The sequence below is a fragment of the Prosopis cineraria genome, unplaced genomic scaffold (genome assembly GCF_029017545.1).
Source record: "Prosopis cineraria cultivar Desert tree isolate PC_DT_omini unplaced genomic scaffold, ASM2901754v1 PC14, whole genome shotgun sequence".
NCBI classification, from domain to species: domain Eukaryota; kingdom Viridiplantae; phylum Streptophyta; class Magnoliopsida; order Fabales; family Fabaceae; genus Prosopis; species Prosopis cineraria.
Genome location: NW_026555345.1, coordinates 28,243,153 through 28,264,480, shown reverse-complemented (window position 1 = coordinate 28,264,480; position 21,328 = coordinate 28,243,153). Strand labels below are relative to the sequence as shown.

The 21,328-nt window shown below is 30.2% G+C and overlaps 1 protein-coding gene across 1 annotated transcript; it reads right to left on the bottom strand.

The window, feature by feature from the left end:
* Positions 1-1,262: 1,262 nt before the first annotated feature.
* LOC129293180 (pentatricopeptide repeat-containing protein At4g38010-like) lies at positions 1,263-8,444 on the bottom strand. The gene is given in 10 exon segments (XM_054930988.1): positions 1,263-1,577; positions 1,839-1,943; positions 2,379-2,438; positions 2,540-2,597; positions 2,671-2,789; positions 2,941-3,748; positions 5,965-6,638; positions 6,640-7,811; positions 7,878-7,912; positions 8,125-8,444. Coding segments are annotated over 2 exon segments (1,788 nt in total). The 5' UTR covers positions 7,762-7,811; positions 7,878-7,912; positions 8,125-8,444; the 3' UTR covers positions 1,263-1,577; positions 1,839-1,943; positions 2,379-2,438; positions 2,540-2,597; positions 2,671-2,789; positions 2,941-3,748; positions 5,965-5,972.
* Between the last annotated feature and the right edge of the window lie 12,884 nt (positions 8,445-21,328).

Genomic DNA, 21,328 nt, shown 5'->3' with positions numbered 1-21,328 from the left:
TATTGTATGGGTTGGCTAATTAATTTCATTATTGGAAGGGAAAGAAGGTGCGCCGTTAATGTTAGGCTCAGTACTTGATGATTTCTTTAAGTCTGAACTAATTAAATCTCTTCTTACCCAAATTTATGATAACTACGTAACGTTGGATCCAATATGTCTCGTTACTTAATAAAAGTTGACAAAGTGATCGCTGCCTATAGCCAGATCAAGCTGCTGCTGTAAGATACACTATATGGCATAATACGTGCGCAAAATAAGAACATAGGCCTTTTTTTTGGTGGGGGGGTGCACATATTAATTGTATATGTCTTTTTTTTTGCCAATAATTATATATGTATTGAAGCATTTTGAACATAACTTCATGCAAAGTAAATATTATTATTTTATTAACTAGAAGTATTATAAATTATTTGAACATTGAAAGTATCCAAGTAAAGACGATAGTGTCATCAAATTTTTCTCTAGTCCTAATTATTAATTAATGACTTGTATGACTGTGCAAGTGGTAAACGCGTGAGTGAGAAACAATCTGTTATTGGCCACACACAGAGAGAGAGAGAGAGAGAGAGAGAGAGAGAGAGAGAGAGAGAGAACAATCTATTTACTGGAGCGGGTATCACTCTCCATTAAGAGGTTGTTCCTTGTTAACATGATGTCTAATTGTGATTAGTGATTGGTCATTAGTGCTGATCCTAGTTAGGTGGCTGTACCAACTTTCAACCTTGATTGATTGCGAGTAATAATTCAAGTTTTGAAGCCACGGGCTATGCAGCTTAATTATCCTTATTACTACCGAACTTGGGCTATATCAGGAGTAACAGCAATTTCGCAAATATTTAATTGTTAAATTCTAAATTTGTCTGCAAGGTGAGAAAGATGAGATATTGAAATTACCCCAAATGTCAATCACTAAACACTACTTACATGGGAGTACTGTCTTATATAATTTGAAGATTAGATTATTCTTAATACCATATTTGAAATTATATGGATGCAATTTTTTATTGGTACCCTAAGCACTACTTTCGTCCTTTTATCAAGTATACAGAAACCGAGAAAATCGTATCAAAATAAGGAAGCGTTTTATATAATACTAATTGGGTTCAATAGCATAAGGCATTTTTTTTTTAAATATCATGATTAAAAATATAAGACATTTTGAGTTTCTCAAGATCTAAGTGATAAGATTTTTCTAAAAATTCTCTTAATTAGAGGGTGTAAGTAATGTTTTTTAATTGAATTAACTAATTTAAACATGAAAAGAATATGTAATTTTAAATATTATTAACTAACTTATTGAGGGTATAAATTAGTTAAAAATGCCTTATAATTCTAAAGGGAATGGTTGAATTGTAAAATGTTTTGCAACTTTGTGACATCTTTCTCAGCATATGGTTTCCTTTTAGCTGATTGTTTCATCATCCACGTAAAATGTATTTATCTTCCACTGCACTCCAGCTAAACTTATTGCATTGTCTCGTAATCTTCATCCCCATCCATCACTTTCTGGACCATGTACGCGCTCCTCAGTCTTTGACTTTTTCAGCAACAGGTTAATATTGCCCACGTAACTGACCCTGATATTTTAACAAACCACTCTGTGTTATGGCTGTTGCTTCTCCTTCCAAATCTTTCTTTTTTGTTCGTCTATCTTCCCATGCCCATCCTGGGTTCCCAATACCCCTCTTGCAGCCAAAAAATTACAGAAAAGAACTCCAAAAGAAATAGAAGTGCCACTTATGGGATGCTCAAGTGAGTGGATGTGGCATGGGAAGAGATTGTTAGATAGGAACCAGTGAGAGCATCAGAAAAAGGTAAGAGATAAGACCTATACTTACAATGGCAAATCATAGAGGTGGACAGTATTATCATTGCATAAGCACAGCAAAATGGGCTTTCCTTGTGAATCATGCATCCCAATTCCCACGGAAGGTAAGTATGCCCTACAGATTATTCATGACATCATTAAAAAAGAAAAATCCCGATCCACAACAAAAGATTTCTCCAGGCACAATTAGTGTATGTTGTATAATTATTGATTAAACGTTTTTCCACAAACACGGAATATTAAAATATAATACACAATATGAGAAAAATTAAATGATTTTGGTGGCACAGTAAAAAGCTAAGACACGTAAAAGTCGATTCGGTCAGGTCCTCCAAGGATTGCAGGTGAAAACATGTCTTTTCAATATCAGAAACTTAAGTAGCCTCTTATATATTATGGCGATAAGTTTGACATAAAATAATAATTATCTGATGCATGAATGACGTTTATCTCCTTGAGATTCTAACTTATCAAAGACATTCCAACTTGGACATGAAATATCCTTTAAGATTCCAGGGAAACAGAAGAAGACAAATAAATTCAAACATACATGTTTTTCAATGTGTGCATGAGTCACTTCCAAGTTTCCGCTTTCATTAGCAATCCACACCTGCACAAGCCAAAAGAAATCATGCCAACTTTTTGGTGGATACATACAAATCTTAACTATAGTCAAATACATATAATATCAGCAAATAATGTTAAGCCAACCTTTTAGCATGTTTGGTATGCAGAAAAGTATTTTTTAGAAAGGAATTGGGACCTGTGCCTGCAAAGAAAATGGGATAAGTACATTCCTCATTTCCATTTTACAAATTACTTTTCTACCAACCAAACATTACATTGGTGTTTTGTCCAGTAAACCGGACAAGAGATAATGGTCAAAACAAAGAAGAGACATCACAACAGATGTGTGCCCTGTTATTGTCTGCAAACACTGCAAAGTTCCAAAATTCGAGACCTGAAAGACAGCAGTAAGTTGGAAATTGGAGGAGACAAAATGAATCACATAAACACAAAAAATGCCATTATTGCATTGCCTTGAAAGAGTCTAGAGCAAACTCCAGAGACAAAGTTATGGGAGAGGGCCTATAATAACTATACAAGCTTACTCTTGTTGTATCGTCCATGGAACCAGAAGGAAACCGATTAGCTCCAATAACTGACGAAACAAACGCTAGGGAATGCCCTTCATGAGATGCAACTGGCTCAAAACACTGGGTGGCGACATTAAACTTCCAGGCCAATATAGACCCATCCTGTAAAAGTACATTTAAGGTTAAAAACTAGCTGACATTCAAAAGTCAGTAGCGAGAAATAGACGGGGAAAACCTTCATTAAGAAGCAAGGCTTCAAGATGAGGATTCAAATTCCATAAAACAAACATGAACAGGACCAATTGTCAAGCAAAAATATTTAGCCCACTACTTCTGGGAGAATTTACAATACTATTATCAATTTAGTCTTGAAGAACAATAAGACACATCATGTGTTCTCACAGCATAACCTGAATTTGAATTTTAAAACTTAATTTAAAAAGATTTTACGTCATAAGTGTAACATCTTTCACCAATTCTATATCGTCTGAAGTAACACCTCCACTCCTTAAAGACACACATCAAATAACTACTTTCAATAATGTCATACTTAGCCTCCTGCTCATCCCCCTTCAACTATCCTGGTTGATTTGGAGAATGCTACCCAATAAAATTAAAACAAATAACATGTTGTGGAATCTTATGTTTGTATTGTGCTCACGAACAGAATTACAGAATTGTAGCTCAGTCACTTCTACATCTCCACGTGGCCACTTCCATGTGGAACAAGTTGTTTAGGGTCTTTGATGAGAATGGCGTTTGTCTGCAGAATGGACCATTTTTTGCAGTCACTTAAGAGTTGAGGCACTCCACTATTCCATATCTGAAGTTAATATAAATTTATTATAACAGTGATCAAATCAAGTATTCCATTTTTGCTTAAAAATGCTACAAAACAGAACTAAAAACCCTGAAAAACTCAAGTAATTATTATAAACTGAAAATATATAAGATCAATTAGCCTCATCTGAACTTTCTTTAGGTACGACCAATTAAACACAATGGCAGCCGCATCTAGATTGCGAGAAAAACTAATTGCATAAGTAGTCTAACTCAATCTTGTAAAATATTTAATATGAAGCTGATGTAAAACACAAACACTCACGCTCACACTGATTTGAACAGAATAGGATAAGGGAGAAGAAACAGAAACAGAGAGTGGGAGGTGGAGGGGAAGTGAGAACAGAGAAGGTGAAAAGAGAGAGAAGTGACTGAAATATAAGAGGGAGAACAGAAGAGAGATGCAGAACTGAATAGAGAGAGGGAGCTTTCAGAAAATCATAATGCTTCAAACATTCATTCCCCTTCTTGAATACAAGTCATGCTATTTATAAGCATGAGGTTTCCTTCCTAACAAGGAAACATCCACTTGCTTCCTAGTTTCCTTCACAACAAGGAAACTTACAAAAGTTAATAAACTAATGAAAAGTAATAAGAATCCACTTGCTGCTTGGTTTCCTTCACAAGAAGGAAACTTACAAAAGTTAAATGAAAACAACAAAACTAATAAACTAATGAAAGGCAATAAGAAGTAATAAATTATTTCCTCCTAAAGTAATATTTGCCATATTTTCTATCAGAAGCATTGCTGTTTATTTTCTGCTCTCATTGCCAGTGACCAAGGCAACACTCTTGAAAATTGAGAAGGCTAATTACTCTCTTCACTAACAGAAAATTTAAATACTGTTGTGTAAGTAAAAGATAGAAAATGCTGTCTCCCTTTATGAAAAAAAAGTAACTCGTAATTCTACAATTTCAGACTTGTTTCTCAACGTATAAGCCAAGCCCAATTTGATAATGGGGGAATCTGGAATTTTACTAATGGACGGTTACTGATGTAACACATACTCACACACACTCATTCAAACACAAACAGTGAGGAAATGGGAGAGAGAAGCAGAACAGAAAAGGATACAAAGGAGAACGAGAGACAGGGAAGGAGAGATTAGAGGAGGGAATCTGAAACAGAGAGGGAGAGGGAAGAACTATAGAAACAGAGAGGGAGAGGGAGAACGAGAAAGAGAGGGAGTGGGGAGGGGGAGAGACAGAACTGAAGGGGAGAGAGCTTTCAGAAGTTAACCCATAATATTCATTTATTCAGCCAAAAGTCCCCTTACAAGAGCAAAGCCTAGTCTATTTAAGCCAAAGTTGCCTACCTACTAAGGAACCTTAATCACTCATCCATATAAAGCCACTTTTCCAATTTCCTTTTGCAAAATATTAAAATAACACAAAGGACACAGCATATGAAAATAACACAAGAAAACATATTTTTTCCTAAAATAATAATAATCTATTAGCCTAGGTTTCTTCAAAATATATTAATTCTTATATTTTATCATTCTCCCCTGCTTGATGGAACTCTCCTCCAGAGGAAAAAAAAAAAGTTGATGTAATTTCACTAGAGTGCGATCCAGGGAATTCCTCCCAGTAACAACTAATCTAGAGATACTTTTGAACATGCACACTCACACACACTCATTCAAACATAAACAGTGAGGAAATGGGAGAGGGAAGCAGAACAGAAAAGGATATAAAGGAGAACGAGGGACAGGGAAGGAGAGATTAGAGGGGGAAATCTGAAATAGAGAGGAAGAGAGGGAAGAACAAGAAACAGAGGGAGGGTTGGGGGGGGGGGAGATAGAACTGAAGGGGGAGAGAGCTTTCAGAAGTTAACCCATAATATTCATTTATTCAGCCAAAAGTCCCCTTACAAGAGCAAAGCCTAGTCTATTTAAACTAAAGTTGCCTGCCTATTAAGGAAACCTTAATCACTCATCCATATAAAGCCACTTTTCCGATTTCCTTTTACAAAATATTAAAATAACACAAAGGACACAGCATATTAAAATAACACAAGAAAACATATTTCTTCCAAAAATAATAATAATCTACTAGCCTAGGTTTCTTCAAAATATATTAATTCTTATACTTCATCAGTTGCCACTTCATATGTAATTAGTTCAAAGTTCTAAAGTGTAATTAGTCTAGAATTCTTTCAATATAAAACCAATAACTTATGCTTAGGGTCAAGCATACCTGCTTGATCAAGAAAGGGTATCAATATGCCCCCCAAGGGGGATATGATTGGTAAGGATGTTTAATAGTACGTGAATATCCTCATTTTGTGGATGGCTGCTATCTCCAACTACAAATTCATGATTCTTACCATTGATCCTTATTAGACTTGAACCTGGAGACTTGCTTATTCCTTTCTCCTTCATGAACCTCCTCACTTTTCTTACTTCTACCCATTTCTCATTAGTTGCATATAGATTAGATAGAAGCACATATACGCCACTATCTTGGTATTCAAAATCATAGAGATATTTTATCATGTTTTGAGAAATCCCTACATTCCCATAAGCATTACAAGAACTCAAAAGAGCTCCTACAATCTGCACATCAGGCGCCATTGGCATTGTCTTTATCAAGTCAAGAGCTTCCCCCACCAATCCAGCCCGACAGAGTAGATCAACCATACATCCATAGTGTTCTAACCAGGGAGAAAGACTGTAGCTTCGATCTGTCATATGATGGAAGTACCTACGGCCTTCTTCTACCAAGCCAGAATGGCAACAAGCTGTCAAAACAGCAAGAAATGTCACCTCATTTGGATTTGCTCCAGATTCAATCATCTCTTCAAATTGTTTCAGTGCCTCTTGCCCATATCCATTTATTGCTAGACCACCTAAAAAAGCATTCCACGTTTTGAACATTCCTAATAGGCATCACATTGAAAATCCGCTGTGCCATCTCTACACAACCACATTTTGCATACATGTCAATCAGTGCTGTTCCTATATAAACGTCCCATTTGATATGGTTACGTTCAATGTATCCATGGACCCAAATGCCATAATCAAGAAGTCCAAGGCTTGCACAAGCTGAAAGCGCACTGGTCAATATAATCCTGTCAGGTTTAAAACTATAGTTCTGAATTTCACAGAACAAGTCCAGTGATTCCTTGGGTCGTTGACATTGCACCAACCCACGGATCATAGTAGTCCAAGAAATAATATCTTTTTCAGGGAGCTCATCGAATATTTGCTTTGCTTCAGATGGAGACTCGCACTTCATATACATATCCATCAAAGCATTACCCAAGATCAATTCCATTACACACGGAAGTTTTGAAATCTTTCCATGAATCCCCTTCCCTAAATTTACATCAAGCAATTTCCCAGAAGCTACAAGTATGCTAACAAATGTGGCTACATTAGGCTCCACGTCCATTCTTGAAAACAATGCGATGGCCTCATTAGGCAAGCTTGCCTTCACATATCCAGATATCAACCCAGTCCAAGAGACCACATCTCTCACAAGCATATCATCGAACACCTTATCTGCACCAATACAGTCACCACAAGTGCCATAAACATGCACTAGGGTGTTCTGCACAAAAAAATCACACCATAAGCCAGTCTTGACAGCAACTGAATGAAACTGCCTAACCTCCCTAATCCCCGAAAACTTAGCACAGGATTTCAAAACTGCCGGCACAGTATAGACATCAGGCACAAACCCATTTCCAACAGTCGACCTATACACTAAAATCGCGGCCCAGGGGATGTCACCGGAAGCGTAACCAGAAATCAGCAAATTGCATGGGAAAGAGCTCGAGCTCCAATCATAATGTTTCAAGAAATTGCATGCGTAATCGATCTCACTGACATGTTTTCCGAAAAAGTTGGCAGCTTTTGTAATCACTAAGTCGTTACTAGCAAGACTAGAAGTTAATAGATGTGCATGGATTTGCTTGAACGTCCTTAAGTCATTACACCTATTCAGGAAATCTAGGAGAACCCATTTCAGAGAATGCGTAGCGTTGTTCATGCCAGCGATCACATGACAATCTCCATTACAATCTGGGTGGTTTTTTGGCTAGCACCGGTGGGAGTAGGAGCTTGTTACTATCACCAACAGGATCTGATTCTCTATTAGTTTCAACTTTCAACATTGTGACGAGCACAAGACATTTTTTATACTGCAAGAAAAATGTATTTTCCATGAGCAACAAGCAAGAAAAATCAAAATCAAAATCAAAATCAGCCCGCGAAAATAACAACTTCACACAATTTTTCTACATTCACTATTCAGCCAGTGACCCAGCGAAAATCACGGCACAGCCAGTATCAGCCATTCACATTCTTAAATCAATTGAAACAGAAGCTAGAGATCAGAATATTGTATTAGCACCTTGGTGAGGAGACTAAGCGAGAGAGAGCAATCTGATGGAAGGTGCCGTCGTTGTCCAATGGAGTCTGATAAAGCCGATGGACGGTGCTTTCGTGCGCGAGCCTGAGCAATCCGAGGAGCCTCAGCAATGTGATGCAATGAGTGAGGGAGAGAGAGCGAGGAGCTGAGAGGGAGGGTGCCGCCAGCGTGAGAAAGAATGACAGAGAGCGAGGTGCCGGCAAGATGAAGAATGACAGAGAGCGTGGGTGCCGCGAGCGAGAGCCCGAGCGTGACGAAGAGTTGAGACGCCGCCGCGGGCGAGAGACTGGGGAGAGTCGAGAGTTTTTAGTTTTGACACTTCCAGCTGAGGAAGAGAATATTTTTTAAAAAAAAATTACAAATAAATCTCGTGTAAAAAAATTAAATAAGTCATACAAATTTGTGAAAATTACTCTAAACCTATTTGGATGCTTCTATAATCAATTATGGGATTCAAAACAAATGGTTTTAAAAAAGTCATTCAAACGCCCTCAATTTTTTTCAAACTCCACATGGTTACCAAAACTTCATTGTGCATGAGCTAATTTTTTTTGTAAATTAATTTTGCAAAATCAATTTTAAAAAGCTTTATTCAATATCATTATGTTCTATTAATCAATTTTTGCATAATCATTTTTTACGAATCTAAACATAAGTTACTTGGTTGTGATTAATTGATAAAATTACAAGAAAGTCCCTCACAACCATTCAAGACATTCACAAATTCATAAATACATATGAGGTATGAATAAGATTAAAATGACAATTGTCAATTTACGTTCCAAGAATTGAAGGGAAAGAAGAGGAAAGAAAGTCATTTCGCTTATGACGCCGGACTTTCTTGCAAGTAAGCTGATTTCAACGTCATAATCAAAAAGTAGCTCCGTTGTAGCTCGTGGGAGATCGCCAATGGCAAGAAGCCTCACTGCAAAATGGGATTAGATTGCCTTACAGTCGTTACGCTCACAACTATTTTACATCAGCAAATAATAAAAAAAATAATAAGTTTTTAGTTGAAAGATAATTTTACTTCTAAAAAAATTATTTAAAAAATATTATCCTATCTTTCAGTATAGTTTGTCTAATACTTTTAAAAAAGAGTTTAGAAAAAAAAATTATCTTTAACTTGAATTTTAGAGCTCAAGTTTAAAAATATGATAAAATACAGGGAAAACAAGTAGCTCCAAATTTTTAACTTTAACTACTCCTTTTAATCCTGTTTAAAAAGCAGAAAGAGATTTTTTTTCTTGTCCTCTTATAAATCATCTCATTAAATTTTTATCATAAAATTTTTCATTTACCCTCCCTTAAATGTCTGAGAGAAATAATATGTTATTAAAATATATATATTTAATAAAAATAAAGCTAAAAAATTATTAAATTTATAGATAAAGTTAATAAATTTTAAAATTTTTCTCATTTTAGTAAAACATATTGAAAGTAATTTATAGATAAGATTAGAAGAATAAATGTATATAAATAAATAAATTTCTCCTTTTGATGTGATCCTATGTGACAATAAAGTCCTAAATTACAGCATTTGTGGCAATCTAGTCTTAGGTGGCATCACAGGTCATCAATTCACCCAAAGCCAACTAATCCAAATAGTTAAGACCAAGTGAGGATATTAAAGCTACAATATGCACTAGAAGTTTAATTCACTATATTAAAAGCCCAATATACAAGTACACATTAGGAGGAGATGAGTTGAGCTATAATCATGCACATTGAAGCCCAAATACACATCTTAATGTACCGTGGAAATTTATGAGCGTGAACAGTACACGGAAGAGTTTTAATGAGAACAATGAAGGCTTTCGTGGGTTGTTGAAAGGCATTGCACGAAGGCCCACGAAGGCCAATCCATTTAGTCCAATTAAAATTCATTTATGTCACTTTGGTTTCAGTTTTTTCTATTTTTCAATGTTTTCATATCTATTTTTTTAAGTTTTTCTTATGGTTAAAATGCATAAAACTATTTTAAATTTTAAAATAATTGCATATAACTCCCTTATATTTAAATGTTTAAAATTAATGTCTTCACCTTTGATTTTGTTTTTTAAACCCCTATCATTAATTGCACTGTTGTGTTGTTAACAATTAACAAATTTTGCTATATCAGATTTAAAAAAGCTAAATAAAAGCTTATGTGGCATCTTATGTGAGCAAATAATAAACTTATAAAAATTATATTTTTTTCATAAAGTTTAGAATATTATTTATCTTAAAAAAAAACATTGATACCTTCCCATCTCACCACCCTTCAATTTCTTTTCTTTTTTTTTATAGTTGAGGCATTGATAGGAAAAAAATTATTATCACCATAAATTTTTAAATATTTACTTTTGTATTATTTTCTTGCATTACAACCTTACAGGATAAATTTTTATTTATATAATTCTTATCAATTACAACTTTTAAATATTTTTATTTTCGCTTGTTTAATCTAAAAGGCTGTTTTAATAGTAAAAGTATAGTTTTTCTCTTAAATTGTATTAACAATGAACAGTGAGAATATTGTCACTCAACTAAAAAAAATAAAGCATAACCATGTGTGTTAGAAATGAAAATTACAATTTTGCTCTCCTTAAATTGCGTTAAAAAATAATAAAAAAGTTTTTCTACATTGTGTACTATGTGTATTGAGTTAATCTGACAAAACTCTATTAATAACATAATAGAACTAATTAATAATTGGGAGCTTTAAAAAATAAAATTAAAATTTATGACAGTTAATTTTAAATATTTAAAAGTGAGGAAATAATCTTCAACTGCATCAAAGTTTATAAAAGTTTTATACAATTTGGCTTTTTTTTAAAAAAAAATGGCATTTTTAGCCCTAATAGCCTATTATAGTTTTTGGGCTTACATTGCCCTTTAGTGTTTTCAAACTAGGGTTTTCTCAAGAGTCCTAAGATAGTTAGAGTCAAGGTATTCTTTTATAAATACCTCTCTATTTTCTAAGAATACATTGAATTGATTAATATAGTTTTAAACTTCATTTAAATCTATGAGGCTATTTTAATTAGTGTCATTTCTTATGAAATTTTGGATTATCATGAGTTATCATTTATTACTGCTATCATCCTTTGTAATTTTTTAAAATTTTATTATACAAATCATCATGCTTTCAGCCAGCAGGCTGAAGATATAAGAAGTCTTGTTACATGTGATTGGAAGATAACAAATAACCACATGTATGGATTTGCTTTTACCATGTCCATAAAACCGATAATGAATCAAGTGATGTTGTGACCTCCAAAACAACGTAGAAATATTATCAGCTAGAATTTGAACACAATGATCATAGAATTTGCATTGAGGCCTCAAAAAAATTTGCTTATACTGTACATAATTCCGTTCATTATTTTTACTTTTAAGTGTTACTATTAATTACATATTTCCATTAAGAATTCTTTGTCCCGTGTTTTGATGTATCTGTCAATCTCATTTCCTAATATCAATTAGCCATTCAGAGAGGTAACATTAACATACTGCCACAATATTTAGAATGGATAGGGACCGCTTTGTTAACGTCTAACAATTCTCATTTATCTCTCCCTTTCAATCGAATTGCTGTTATCATCATTTTCTCTTTGAAAGCAAATATCATGCTGCTCAAACCTGTTGCATTGTCACTGCCAAATAATTTTTGCTTATTGGAATTTTTAGCTTGCAATCTAATTGAAATTAAAACAAAAAACACTAATCATAGATTTAAGGTAGCAGCCACATCAGGTGTATTTGTTACACTTTTACTATTTATATTACTTTTTAATTGAGATTATGAATTTTTTATAATATTTTATAACATTCAAAATGGTAAGTGTTAATAAAAAATTTGAATACACAAGGCCTCTTAGTATAATTTTGTCTTAGGCCCTAGAACTTCTTCGCACGGCCTGATCATAGGCCTCTCTTCAGGTCTTTTACTTCTTATCCAAAGGTCTTTTATTTCTTATCCTAGCATGTCCCTTATGCGTGTGCGCGCGCCCGCATGCGAAGTTAGTATGCAAGTTTACCTATAAAGATTTTTGTATCTGTAATGGAAACTAAACATCTATTAAGTAATAGTTGCAGATCTCATCTAATATGTTAGGTGTAAATAGGTTGGATACAAAAACATTCATGAGGTAATATAGTATGATGCAATTTTGTCCATCAATTATTAAAATGGTACAACAATCTCTAATCAATTGCAAAAGTATATGTTATTTGAATGTTGATTGTGAATGTCAGAAATATTAATATTAAATGTTGATTGTGAATATTAGAAATATTAATATATTACTTGACTTAAAGTGCAAAATTGTATATAATGCATGATGAATATTTTTGTCATTGACCCATTTACACGTGGCAAATTATAAGGTTAAGGCTCAATTTTATTTTTATACTTATTTTTGAGGAGTGTAGGACATCATATACTCTTAAGTGAGGCAATTCTCTCTCGAAATTATTTTTTTTTAGAGCAAAAAAATGCCCGGTTGTTAGTTTGCCATTAAATATTCCATTTTTTTATGATTTGTTATTATGTGGGACCTAACAAATTGTCAAAGGCTAGAGAAGGTAACAGCAAGTCGTCTTCCTCCTTCACATTTGTCAATCGCAATGGAGAGTATGTGCGCTTCATTCGTTCCCTTTATCTTCCGTCCTTATATCATTCATTTGACCAATCCATATGAAGAGCTTATCCCACCTCAACTTCTTTTTTCATCTATTACCTTCCTTATGGGTGGACATCGCTACATTTAAGGTGAAGATCGAAGGTGGCTTCCTTGTGTCTAAACTCAGAGGACGGGCCAGTAGCATGAAATGATATAAGTCTTCTTTAAGAGAGAGATTTAAAGATTGTTGTCCAATTTGATGAAGTTCAAATGGTTTCTGGCATTTTGCTTTTTACTAGTATCTCCATGCTGTGTAGATTTTCTATTTCTAACAAGAAGAGAGACAAAAATTAACTCTTGACCGAGCTTTTGGGGAGTTATGGTGCTTTGATTGCTCCTCTCTCTATTGTTGAATTTATTTCTTCCAATAAAGATAGAAAGAGGTATATTGGGTTTAAGAATTTGATGCTTATTCTCATTATTGTCGCTACATGACATGTTGGACTTGCATATATATCCTTTTGAAAGTTGTCTATCCCATTATGTTCTTAATGGACACTCCCACTCTTCCTCATGCCACTTTCATGAAATAACAAAAACTTTAAACTTTAATGTTTGAAATCTTCATGCAGCCATCATACTTTAAAAGAGGGTGGGGAGGGGAGAGATTGATTATGAGATTTAAGATGATATGGATCAGAGAGTTTGATGCAGTGTCAAACTAAATGGGGTTAGACTTATTATGCATGTGCTCGCATAAATGCCATATGAGAAGAAAACAAAGAAGATAACAGCACATTTACGGAAGGGCTTTTCTACTTTAAAAAAATAGTTCAAGAAGGAAATTGCCTCACTTAAGAGTGTATGATACTCAACGCTCCTCAAAAATAAGTATAAGAATAAAATTGGATCTTAACTCTAAAATATATAAGACTTACAATCTTTTCTTAATAAATGTTTGGGCATCAATATGAATTAGGGATTATGGTATTGCTTTTTAGGATTTGTGAGTGCAATTGAACCATGTTTAAATTAAGGATGCCATTAACTAATTAAGGATGCCATTAACTGCATATAGATTTTTTTTCTTCTAGAACTCCTTATAGGATTCTTTATAAGTGAGTTTCCACCTTAACTTAAGGAAAACAAATGAATTGAAAAGAGAAAAATGATCATTGATTTTTTTTGTGAGTCTTCATGTTATTTGGGCCTTGGCCCCTAATTAACCCAATTTTTTTTATAAGAAAAAGTTTAGATGGGGTAGACATCGACAACCCACTAAAGTTAAGGCAAACCTACCAACCTCTTTGAAAAATTTCAAGAGGGATTACAAATCGCCCACCAATAAATACCTTACATCAATCAATGGGATCCAAACTTTTACCCTTGTAGGGTAAAGACTAAGTCCTTGACCAATTGTGCCACGCTTTTGTTGGCAAAAATGATAGAAGTTAGAACACTCCCATTGGTTATTTGAATGGGAGATTTCGAAACCACCATGATGGTTAAGGGAAGGGTCCAAATCGCTCCTTAAAATTTATTCACTGACATTGGACATTACCGGTAAATAAATTTAATCAGGAAATCAAAAGACTTTTTTCATTTTCCCAGACAGCATGGATTTGCCATGATGGCAAAATATATAGGTAAAAATATGCCTTTAGTTCATCAGCTTTATACATTCTAATTTAATTTCGTAATTGCATTTAACTTTTATTTTTCTCTCTTAAATTAATTTTTAGTTGACCTTGACTCAATACCTCATTTTAAATTTTACTTTCATTCTAATTTGGTATAATTTTGATTTAGACTTTCAACTTTATCTCACGTTTCCAATTTTCCATCCATCCTGCAATTTTGTTTTATTTTAATGTGTGTTTTTTAAGGAGAATGACAATAAAATTCCATGACATGAAATTTATGACAATTGGGTCCCCTAATAAATTTTTTGAAAAAAAATTATAAATATTGATTCAAATAAAAATTTCAGCTACAAATTAAGAGTTATATTTAGAATTTAAATATCTTGTTTGTAATTAAACCTTAAAAAATTGTAATTGTTTGAATTAATATTTATAATTTATTTTTTTAAGAATTTTAGTGGAGACTTGATTGTCATGAATTGATATGATTAGAAGACTAATTATGTAGTTTATGTTAAGATAAAATGAAATTATTCATTGGATTAGAATAAAGTGAACATAAATAATTCATCCAAAGAAATTGAACATAAGTAAAATTTAGAATGAAGGTATTAATAATCAAATTGAAATTAAAAGAAGAGAAGACACGTGAGTGGATATTGTAATAAGAACTAAGAGGTTAAATTAAAATTAAACTAGGTTGAAAAGTGTAGTGAAACTTAAGAATCATGCTAAATAAGAGTAGATATAAAGAATGTGTAATTTTAAAAATAATTAATTAACTTATTGATAATGTATTTCAATTAAAAGTGCGTATAATATAATATAAATAATAGGATATCCTAAGATGTATTGAGAAATTTTTAGAAGAAAAAAAAATTGACCTGTCTTGACAACTTTCCAAGAGAACTAAAATGCAACTTCTCGACCCTTGTTTGTCAATGTTGTTAGATTTTTTTAAAAAAATTAATCATTAGTTTTTATAATTTCAATTCAGTTAAAACTTAGTCTTTTAACTTGAACTTGCTATAACTCAATCCCTAAAATTTTCACTCGATTATGAATCAATCCCTAAACCTTGTTTCTTGTGATTTAATTCTAAAATTTCAACCTCTTAGATATTAATTCTTATTTTTTAAAAAATAAAATTATATAAATTAAAAATATTTTTAAGTTTTAATATTTATAAAGATTAAAAGGGTTTAATAATTTAAATATTAATGATAAATTTTAAAATATTTTTGATCCTTATAATTTTATTTTTTTACATAAAGGGACTAATATTTAAGAAATTAAAACTTCAAATACTGAACTATAAGAGATAAAATTTAGGGATTGATTTACAATCGAGTCACAACTTTAAGGATTGAGTTATAATAGATTAAAGTTCAATAACTGAGTTGCAACTAAGTCAAAATTATAATGACAAGATGATTAATTTTTTTCAATACTTTATATGAAGTATATTTGGAAGAAATTTATTTTACTAAAATAACTTAAGCCAACTAATTAAACACATTTCAAGTTTTGTATATTTTAAATCTATTTTTCTATTTTTCTCTCCTTTTTTTCATTTTTCTATTCTTCATGCTTTGGGATTGTATTGCTTTTAGTTTCAAATGATTCAGGTTCATTCAATTCCTCCTTCTTTTTCTTTTTAATCTCTTATTTTTCTATCTTTCATTCTTTCATTTTTTTCCCAATCTTTTTTTTTTGTTTTGTTTTTGTTCCCCCAATTGAATAACATATAATATCATATTAAAGTCTTCATATTTAATATATTTGAGGATGATATTTTTTATTAAAATAGTTTAAATCATTTAATTAAATATACCTTAAGTTTCATATATTGATGTGTGACTTTTTTCTTTGTCTCTAACACTTGAAACTCATAAATCATCACGCAACTCTCATCTAAGATTTGGATAATTTTATTTTAGAGATCAAATTAACTAATTCCCCAGACCTATAACTTTCAAACGAGTAAAACTGAGTTATTAAACCACTATTCGATTTAAAATCAATCCTTGTAATGCAGTGAACTCATGAACCAGGCTTGCCAGAGAAAGAAGTACCCCCCTCCCCCTTTCTATTTACAGGAGAAAGAAAGATGTTTTTTCACTTGAACTTGTTATAAGTTATATTATTGAGTTTTTATCATCAATTTTTCCCCTTCAAGTTTGATGTCCCATTAAATGCCAGTGATATAATGTACTCTCTCTATTGAAAAATGTATAGCATTTTTAATTGAATTTTATCTCAATAAAATAGTTATCTACTTTTAAATTAACCCTATCTTTTTATATTTATCCTTATTAAATACCCTACAATAAATATAAAGTTATTATTAATAAAGATACTTTTAAAAAAGGTAATAATTATATTTTAAAAGATTAAAAATGTGTCTTACATTTGTTAACATCAAACTTTTTAAAAAATGTGTTATATTTTTTAATAGAGAGAGTATATTATTAAAGTACCCTCTTCACTTTTATTTACATAACTTTTAACTTTTAACATATTTTACTAAAATCAACAAAACTTTAAATAGCATTAATTAACTCTTTCTAAAAATTCAATACGTTTCTAATTTTACACTATTAAAGATACATATTTTTAAAGTAAAATATTTTACATTTAATAACATTCCTAGAGAGCAGTATTTAATAGAGGCACAATGATGAAGAGGCATAATAATTATTATAATATTTTATAAATAAGATAAAAAAATACTCTCTTTACTCTATTATATAAATTGGATCAGAGAACTATGTACATTTAACATGAACATGTTAAGATTTATTAAATTTTTAAACAAGATCTTGTTTATTTTGATAAAATATATTAAAAGTAACTCAGAGATAAAATTAAAGGAGTACTCTCATCTCAATAGATAGGCTATTTTTGTTAGCAAAGATTCGACATGTCAAAACATAAGACACTTTAATAATAATAAGTGTGTATTAATAATTTTTTAATGTTATTTTTCTTATATACTCTCTCTAATATTTTTTAATAAAAAAAATATTAAATGAAGGATTTTTAATAATTTATATTTTTATTTAAAAAGTAAAAGTTAAATATATTTAATAAATATTAAATGAAGGAGTATAATTTTTTCATTAAATTTAGGAGGGAGTTAATACTGTGCAACTACTCTCACCTGTGCTCGGGGAGGGGAGTGACGGGGCAAAGATTCTGTCAGCATGACGCATGCTTACCTGGAACGACCAAGATTTCATAAGCGCCGTAGTGTTGTGAAAGTGAGGAATGTTTAAAACGAGGCAAAAGTGCAACCAGGTTTTGACACGTCATCTCCATCGCCATCTACAGCTGTCAACTGGAAAGCAATCTTTGGCTGTTCGACACTGGCGGAACCAGGTTTATCAAGCATTAATGCCCTTCCCCCAAGCATGCGCGTCATCGTCTCAGATTATTGTTTTTTTTGGAAGAATCCATGGTTCGATGAAAATCGTGCATACATACATACATACATATATATATATATATATATATTTATTTATTTATTTACACTCTGTTAATTATACAATATGCTAGTACTTTTATATATTCTCTCGTCAATTACGGGGCACTTTTCATAAGTTTTTTTTTTTTATCTTTAATGCAAGGCACACTGTGCGGTATATTAATTATATTTTGTATTTTTGTAATTTTATTTAAATATAAATAAAATTAAAAAATTATTTTATTTTTAAACAAATATAACTTAACTATTTTTAAAAATTTTGATAAAATAGTTATAAGTATTTTATAATAAAAATTGAATAAATTTTATTTAAAATGTAAGATATTTTTTGAAGAGTTGGATGTTTAAAAATATAAGATATTTTAGTCTTTTGATGTGTAATCATTATCTTTTTTTAAAAGTGCTCGTAGTGATAGTAACTTTATATTTATTATACAATATTTAATAAAATAAATATAAAAAATAGAATTAATTTAAAAATAAAAAAACTATTTTATTGAGAAGTAAGATTCAGTTAAAAATAATTTACATTTTTAAACAAAATGAGTATAAGTTATTACACACGTTGTACTGAAGCAAATTAATTGTAAATAAGTTATTCTAAATTATCATGATTTATGACCCATTTATTTAAGACTAAAAAAATCAGTAATTTTTAAATATTTTTGATATTTTATAAAAAATTATTTTGCAGAGATTTTATAAAAAAGTGGATATTATTTTATACTTGATTACAATAATAAAAAATTAAAAATTTTATGATATGTTCATTGATTTTTTATTTATAAAAATAATTTATTATTTAATTATTTTATAATTTTATGATATCTTCACTTATATTGCCTTTCTAAAACATTCTATCTCATTTATTCTATCTCATTTAGATTATTTTAAGAAGCTACTCAAAGTAACTTTTTAATTAAAATAATCAAAAAATTATTTGTTATTTTGATTATTTTTAAAAATTTAAACAAATATATTAATACTAGCAAATATTTTTTAAAAATAAATAATTTTTTCGTAAAATAAGCTTAAATAAGCATGCCCTTAGACTATATTTGAGAGTATATGATGGGACAAAAAATAATGATCATTAATGGAATAAAATGGGTGGAATAAAAATGAGTGAATGGAATGAAACGTTTCATTATTTAAAAATTTTATTAAAAAATTATTTTATTTAATTATTATTTAAAAATAATTATAAGATTTTTTTTTTTAGTTTTACGGTGATGAGTAGTGAAAAGAGTACAAGAGGGTGAGAAGGATTGAGATGATTTTTTTTTATAATAATGTTACTTATACGTATTATTCTATCATTGACCTTCAAATTAGAAGGTATTAAAAAAAAAAGTTTAGAATGATAGTGAGTTAGGAATAATTTAAAAGGTCACCTCAAATCATTTCACTTTTTTAAAAAAATATTTCTAAATAATAATATAGAACTTCTAATTAGTTCATTTCATTTCATTTTGTGTTTAAGAAAAGCTCCCAAACATTTCCTAAATTTCATTGCAAAATCAATTAGTAATGAATTTCGTACTTCTTCTGGCCAAAAAATAATATCGTATTTCATAAAGCACAATTCTCATAAAGTGTTCAATCGGCGTCGTATTGAGTATGGTTGCATTCCAAAACGCGTATTATCTTGGCCTTGGGACGTTGCAAAAATAAATTCTATAAAATATTCAAAGCGGAGCACTTGATAATTGGCCTCGCCAAATTTTTTTTTCTTGACCACAACTTGTTATTTTCTGTTTCGCTTTGAATCTTTTGGCTTTGTTATTTGTGTTTATTGTATTAATATAATTAATTAACTGCTCTTTTATTTAAATAGAAAAGGCCTCACCAATATTTTAACCACAAGAAAGGAGATTCCTTTTGAGCATAAAAGCATGATAGAACTTTTTAAAATACGAAGGATGTCGAGTTACGAACTATTTTCATCAAACATTGTGGTCCATAATTGAATGACACATACTCTGTTTATTTAAAAATATAAAATATTTTTTTAAAAATTAAATGTTAAAAAATATAAAATATTTTATTTTTTTAATGTGTAATTATTTTTTTTAAAAGTATCTCTATTAATGAATAACTTTATAGTTATTGTAGGATATTTAATATGAATAAATATAAAAAGATAGGGTTATTTAAAAGTAAGTAATCACTTTATTGAAAGTGAGATTTAATTAAAAATATCTTATATTTTTAATTTTTCATATATACCTAACAACATCTACTTTTTAAAATTAGGAACACAATATAAGAAGGATTCTTCCCTTTAAAATAATTTATATGATGTGCTCAAACTGCGTTTGATTTATCACTTGGGTAGTCGGGAAAGGATAAAATTATCTATTGTTTATTGAAATATAAGTTTTTCCAAAATTCTGTTTATTGAAATCTCTTGTTATCTTATCAATCAAATTTACAAATCTGGCATGAAGCAAAGTATAAGTTATGATGATAGTACACAAAAATATAGATTATAAATTAATAAGTTATTATTGCTTACCCCTCTCATGGGGATGAAAAAGAGCTAAAGTAATTAATAAAAATTAATTCAACCTAAAGTTTTGACTTTTAACTTGCAATATTAAAAGTTTAAATTTCACTCAATGTCAATGATGATTATGTTCATAAATAATTTATAAATATCTTTATAATTGTCATTTGGGTTTTGAGATATTTTGATTTGATAAATTTCATAGCATTCATCAAAAAAAAGAAGAGGCTAAAGCATTCGGAGAATAGCTTTTAGCAATGGAAATATTTATTATATTATTTTTATCTTTATGAGGATTTTTTTGGTAATAATCTTATATCTTATAATATCTATCTAATATATGGCAACAATAAGAGGCATGCGTTAATTTAAATTATTTAACTTTTTGTAATGGAAATATTCATTATATTATTTTTATCTCTAATGAGGATTTGTTAGGAGAAAGTATCATAGTACTTTCTCCATCTTAAATTATAAAATACTTGTAAGAAAAAGTTATTATTATAAAATATAAGACACTTAAAAAAATTAATATTTCATTAAATAAGCCTATTCTAATATTACCCTCTCTTTCTATTTAATATTCTATCTGTTTTTCTTTGTAAAAGAAACTATCACTTTTTTTTCTTTATATAAGTAAAATTATATTTATTTCAATAAGCATTTATTAAACACTTTTTAAATTACTCTTAATAATTTATATTAACGAGAAATAATTAATGCATACTTACATTAATTAACATAGAATATTTTAGTTTAATTTTTTATTTTTAGATATTATTATTATTAATTAATTAATTTCTTAAATTATGTGATATGATTTTTTTAATATATAAAAATAGAGGGAGTACTAATTAAGTGTATATTTAATGTTATTAAATAAAAAATATTTTAAAATTTATATTTTATAATTTAAAAAATTATTAAGTTTATTTAATAA